The sequence below is a fragment of the Callorhinchus milii genome, unplaced genomic scaffold, assembly GCF_018977255.1.
Source record: "Callorhinchus milii isolate IMCB2004 unplaced genomic scaffold, IMCB_Cmil_1.0 Scaffold29, whole genome shotgun sequence".
Taxonomy (NCBI): domain Eukaryota; kingdom Metazoa; phylum Chordata; class Chondrichthyes; order Chimaeriformes; family Callorhinchidae; genus Callorhinchus; species Callorhinchus milii.
Genome location: NW_024704770.1, coordinates 539,358 through 546,245, shown reverse-complemented (window position 1 = coordinate 546,245; position 6,888 = coordinate 539,358). Strand labels below are relative to the sequence as shown.

Sequence of the window (6,888 nt, the reverse complement as noted above, 5' to 3'; positions counted from 1 at the left end):
TATATTAGCGTTAATACAGTCTCCTGGGAGTGCTTGGTTGACATTAAGAGTGAATGGAATTGACATACCGTTTTTATGCGATTCAGGAGCATGTAGAACGGTTATTACGATGAGAGACGCAACTTTTCCTTATAAAAAGAGTCAGGAAAAAATTGATATTCGGTCAGCGTCCGGAGACTTAGAAACACAATGCGTCACGGAACCTCTTGAATTCTGTTACAAGAATAAAGAGACTGTAGAAGCACAAGTGGTTATATCAATGACATGCCCGGTTAATTTACTAGGGAGAGATGTGTTAACTAAACTCAAGTTAGGAGTGATACCTATGGGTGACGACCGATGGGAAGCAGTTAAGGTTACGTACAAAAAAAAATTGAAGATACCCTAATTATCCAAGAAAGGGGGGAACCACAATACTATTATGCCCTACAGTTAAAGGAAGGGCCAGGACAATTCCAACAGGAACTGCTTAGATTGGCACACCAGCGGGTCATGGAACAAAGTGACTTCCACCTGCCTGAGGATCTGCACTGTACCATGTGGTACCGTGAAAAAGGGGGAAGTTCGTTGCCATATGAGAGACATTTCAAATTGGGAAGTTCCACACGATTAACGATTCAATGTATATATTGGAATGCAACTGATATGGGAGGGAAAGTTTTACTCCAACCGTTAGATGATCAGCTATACCAGGGAGAAGGGAACCCCCATGTATCAATTGCAAAGAGATGCAAAAAGTCATGGCAACAAGTGGGTAACCTGGTAGATTGTGGGATAAAAGCACAGGATTGGGAAGAGACTCAGGATGCAGGGATATGGTATTCCCCGAGGACAGGTCTCTACTCACAATGTTTGAATTGGGTGTATCAATGTGAAAGAGTTAGGAAGATGCACTCAGGGAAGATGGTTCCCTGACTGTTAGGAGTGGAAATAGAACAGGAGGCGGAGTTGAATGCTCTGCCTGATGCTCTATGGTCCAAAGGATCAGCTGACGTAGGACTAATAAAAGGGATTGAACCTATTAAAATCATACCAAAAGGAACACACCGCCCATACCAACGGCAGTATCCTATGAAACCAGAGGCCATTGAAGGAATTGAACCCATAATTAAGGAACTTAAGGAGAAGGGCATCATAGTGGATTGCCCTGACTCTCCATGTAACACCCCCCTGTTCCCAGTAAAAAAGGTAGCGCCATCACAAGGGTGGCGATTGGTTCAGGATTTACAGGCTGTAAATAAGGCAGTGATTCCCCGGACCCCAGTTGTACCCGACCCCAATACCTTGCTGAACAATTTGCGACCTGATACAGCTTGGTTTACAGTAATTGATTTAGCAAATGCGTTTTTTTCTATTCCGGTTGACAAGGCCTCCCAATTTTGGTTTGCCTTCACATTTTTGGGAAGGAAATATACGTACACCAGATGTCCACAGGGATTTGTTGAATCCCCGGCCATATTCTCACAATGTATGGAAAGTAATCTGGCAAAATTTGAGCCCCCGGGTGGCAGTCAAGTTTTGTTGTATGTAGATGACATACTTATATGTTCCCCATCCAACGAAATTTGCCGCCAAGATTCTCTGGCCTGCTTAAAATTTTGGGAGAATGGGGACATAAAGTGAGCCAAAAAAAGTTGCAATATTGTTTACCCGAGGTCAAATATCTGGGCCATGCAATTTCTAGGGAAGGAAAATCCTTATTAAAAGACAGAAAGCTTGCAATAATGCAAGCTCCGCGACCCGAAACTAAACAACAGATGATGTCATTTTTGTGAATGACTAACTTCTGCCGTGCATGGATCTCTTCATATGCGGAGCTAACTCAGCCCTTGTTAGGGCTGATTTATGATGCCCCTATGAAGGCACAGGATGCAATTGAATGGAATCCAGAGGCTATAAAGGCATTTGAAATTATAAAAACCATTTTATCTAGGGCAGAAACTTGGCGCATCCTGACCCTGTAAAGCCATACACTCAAACTGTTGCGTTAAAAATGGTTTATGGCATCTGTCCTCTTACAACCATTTGGAACGCGAATGCGACCCGTGGCTTATTACTCACACCGACTGGATCCGGTGGCTCGAGGCCTTCCTTGCTGCTTACAAGCAGTAGAAGCAGCAGCTCTGGCTGTTCGCGCATCATTGCCCCTGGTCCTGTACCAACCATTGAAGTTGTTGGTTCCACATGCAGTTTCGGTATTATTGCTCAAACTAAACATGCCTTCCTATCGCCAGCACGCCAGCTATCCTGTATGGCCACATTGCTGACCTGCCCAAATTTAACCATTGAACGATGCACGTGTTGAATCCGGCAACCTTGCTGCCAGTACCTCCGAGGGTAGCCCTCACGACTGTTTAGAAAAGACCTCACAGTCAGTAGCGGCGCGAGTAGATTTGGCGGACACAAGGTTTGAGAATGCAGATGTGACATACTTTGTGGACGGTTCATGCAAAAAGGACATGGTGGGCCGTTCCCAAAGTAGTACGCTGTATGCACTCAGGACACGGTAGTAGAAGCAGCCAGACTCCCAACAGGATATTCGGCACAAATGGCTGAACTTGTGGCGCTTACCGAGCTTGTGTACTGGGGAAGGGAAAAATTAATAACATCTATACAGACTCACAATATGCCCATTCTACTTGCCACATATTTGCTGGACAGTGGCGAAACCGGGGTATGGTTACCTCCACAGGTAAACCAATTTCCCATGCTGATTTAATATTGAACCTAATTGATGCATTACAACTCCCAAAACAATTAGCGATACTTAAGTGTGTTGCCCACACTCTGCGAAGACCTGGTGTCAAGGGGAAATGCCTTTGCAGATAAAACTGCCCAGGCAGTGCCCCTGCAGAAGTATTAGTGTCACAAACACCACCCTCGATTGACATGACATTGATTAAAACGTGCAATCAGAGGCAGGCACCCTTGAGAAGCGAGGATGGAAAAACATGGGATGCAAACTAAACACATTCGGCATATGGGTTGGAAACACTGGACTGCCAGTTTACCACGATCATTGTTTCCCATTGCAGCAGGATTGAGCCATGGCAAATGCCATGTCTCAAAAGGAGGGATGAGGACAATGATAGACCAACAATATACGACATTCGGACTAACCACTTATTTACAAAAATTTTGTCAACAATGTATAACATGTTTACGCAATAACCCACAAGGACAACTAAAATGTAAACAAGGCAAGATTCCATTGGCAAAAGAACCCTTCTCTCATTGGATGATGGATTTCATCCATCTGAACGTATGCGAAGGAAAAAAATATTGCCTAGTAATGGTATGTCCTTTCTCGGGTTGGGTAGAAGCTTTCCCCACCACCCATGTGGATGCAGTAACAGTGGCAAAGATATTATGCAGAGAAATAATACCAAGATGGGGTATCCCGCGAATATTATACAGTGATAATGGGCCGGAATTTAAGAATGAGGTCCTAAGAAATGTGGGGATCCACTTGGGGATAACCTTAAAGAACCACTGTGCCTACCATCCAGAGTCTGCAGGAATGGTAGAAAGACATAACGGGACACTTAAAAATAAGCTGAAGAAAGCCATGGAAACCACAGGGAAGGGTTGGGTGGCATGTCTACCGTTAGCACTGACAAGTATGAGAATTACACCTGGGAGCAAGAAACTCCCCGTATGAAATTGTTATGGGTAGAGCATATTACATGCTTGGAGAACGTACAGAATTGGAGGAGGCCGGACTTGCAGGATACATGAAAAAAATGTTTCAGAATAAAATGACTATGAGAAATGTATTACCTCCCCAGGAACTGAATGAGAACACCGAGCCATGCCCACTGCAGCCAGGAGATTGGACACTGATTAAGGACATCAAAAGGAAGCATTGGCATCAACCAAAGTGGACAGGACCATATCAGGTGCTACTAACCACACCAACGGCAGTACGGATTGCGGAACGAAACACCTGGGTCCACGATAGCCACTGCAAGAAGACACCACCGCCGTAAGAAGCAACTAGCAAGATGGCATGGCTACGGACTCTCAGTCTTGGACTATGGTTTGGACTGGTAACAAGTCTGGGGAGGAATACATATCTCTTGGCTGCACATAAGCAGCAAAGGCGTCAAGTGTGACAAGGTGTTGGGTATGTATTCAAATACCCCATAGTTCTCAGACTGGTTTTCCCCTTAATGTGATACCATTGACAAAGGTTGAAAACTGTTCTAGGACTCCAAGCGGTGGGGGCGTTTGATGTGAGTATGGTGACATGTGAAGGACAGGAGAATATAATAATAATAATAATAATCCTTGCATTTGATATATCGCTTTTCACGTCGGGAGGACGTCCCAAAGCGCTTCACAGAACACACTGTAAAGTGAATTGACTGTATATTTGTGGGCGAACGCGGCAGCCAATTGCGCACAGCAATGTCCCACAAACAGTCGTAGATTGAAAATGACCAATTATTATTGGTTTTGGTTTTGGAGAGATTATTATTAGGCTCTGTGTGGAGTAAGGAAACTTGCCCGAGGTTTCGCCCTCTGCCTGGAATTGAACTCAGGTCTCTCACTTGCAAAGCGAGTGCTCTAACTACTGAGCTACAGGACTCCACAAATTAATGGATATATATAAGGAAATTCGATTGGAAGAAAGAAGCGCCATGTTTACCGTCCCTAAAACACCGGGGTAACATCTGTTTAGTAGAGGGATACAGTTATAATAGTCAAGGCACTGTTGTTGGACCAGTGCCTGCACTGAGCGTGTATCATTCGGATATGTGGCGACACAGGAAAGATTGCAAGTATCTCACTGAATGTACTAACTGCACGAGCAATGGTTCTTTCTCCGGATAAAGCTGAGGTACAGCTATCAGGGAAAGTGGTAGAGGCACCGAATAACACCTACCTTATATGTGGTCAAGAGCGTACCCCTGGCTCCCACTTGACTGGACTGGTTCATGTTACTTGGGATATGTGGTCCCATACTTTCACCTTACCCAATTAACTGACCACCCTGCCCTGCAGCATAGACACGGAGAGCACTGATATAGTATGAACAAATGTTTGGGATGTTTGTTCCTCCATATGGACTCTTCCGCACAAATCTAGAATTAGCAACATTACAAACAATTTTAGAAAGTGTGGCAAATGAGACAGCAGATGCATTGACAGAATTATCAGCTGAAATGGTTGCCATTCGCACAGTAGCCTTACAAAACCGAATGGCCTTGGACATTTTGCTAGCAGAGAAAGGAGGTACTTGTGCCTTGATTGGCTCTGAATGTTGTACCTATATACCAGACAGTTCTGAGAATATCACAAATATTGTCCAGCACATGCGAGATCAGGTAAAAAGCTTACAGGAACCAAGTGGAATATCTATGATATGGAGGATTATTAATCTGACCCGTGAAAGCAAAGTACAATTGATCCCATCTATGACGATGCATCTTTAAATTGTCACAAGGCAACAAGAGGCATCCGAGAAAATAAATTGGGACTGTACCGGCACATGGCAATGTTAATAAGATTATAAAAGAGGGAATGATAGATAAAAAGGCAGAAAGTTATAACCTTTAGTAAACCCTGCATGAGAAGCTTAGCAGGCTGTGTCATCTGATCTTAGAAACGTGCAGCTCAACTGCATGGAACCAATTACGACTGGTTCCATGAAGGAGGTAAACCGAATCAACAGATGTATGTGCAGACTAACCGCAGCCTTGGAGTATGAGACAATGCCCAATACACATCCTATGTACGTGAGGCTAAGCTCGACCACATTGTGACCTATGGCCAAATCTAACGATTGGAGGCGAAGACTCCCCATACTTGTGATTCTAAGTATAAATGTCATTGTTGAATCCACAACGGGGTCGTCAGCTTGGTGAAGCTACGACCCTAACTCTGTACCAGACTGAAACTGACTGGTCCTGATTTAGATGAATAAATGTACTCTTAGTGATTGAACTGTGTGACTGTGTTTATTGCTGAATGAACTAACATCCAATTGCAGAAGTATACAAAGAAGGTAAAAACGGAAAATTACCTAACAACTATCCCTAACCCTAATAAATAAACACGCAGAACAACTAATCAGGTTGCCGGACCAGGCATGTCGAAGGTAGGGACAGGAGGCCCACCAGTAACAAACCAATTAATGTAACAAAAGGCCTAGCAGGGAGAAAAGGGCTGCTAGGCGGAAGGCCTATGCACGAATACAAAATATCTACAGGAAAAACCGTAGGAAATTAGCCCAAATCTGCCTGGACGGACATGGTCCGAGGAAGCATCCTCGTCCCTTCCCACTGATACCTATAGTTATTGGGCCAATATTTTAAAAACGTTCTCATTCTGACAACAGGCCCATGGATCCCAAACCCACTATCTGGGAGCTTGTGCTCCCGATTAGAGAGGAGGAGGTCCGCGCCTGCATCAGTAGTATATCAGTTTCCTCTCCCGAATCTCTGCGGTCCCGTTACCTGAGCAAATGTTCAATTTATGGTTAAATTACTCCTACCTTCCCTTGACCTTCAGGGCTAATCATTCTACCTTAATCCCCAAAGATAAATCCCCAACTGAAGCAGGACAATTCCATCCCATAACTCTATCATCCACTATTTCAAGATTATTCCATAGAATTATTGTAAAACGATGCTCACAGAGCATATCATTAGTTCCGCACAAAGAGCGTTCTGCTCGGGTGAAAACACAATTACCCTCGACGCTATTTTCCAGTATAGTACTTCTTGTTTGTCGCCCTCTCTGTGTCGCCTCACTGGATGCCCACAAAGCCTTCGACTCCTCATCCTCATGTTCACGTACAAGGCCATTCACGCGGCGATTTAGTCGAACTATTACAAGACCTGATAGATTTTACGACCATGCGGGAGGCCGTGCGCATACTGC

General features: G+C 44.3%; 1 protein-coding gene across 1 annotated transcript; it reads left to right on the top strand.

Moving 5' to 3' along the window:
* Positions 1-201: 201 nt before the first annotated feature.
* Positions 202-3,989, top strand: LOC121851091. Its single transcript, XM_042344605.1, is given in 5 exon segments — positions 202-1,579; positions 1,582-1,633; positions 2,327-2,478; positions 3,510-3,655; positions 3,789-3,989. Coding segments are annotated over 5 exon segments (1,059 nt in total). The 5' UTR covers positions 202-1,071.
* The last annotated feature ends 2,899 nt before the right edge of the window (positions 3,990-6,888 follow it).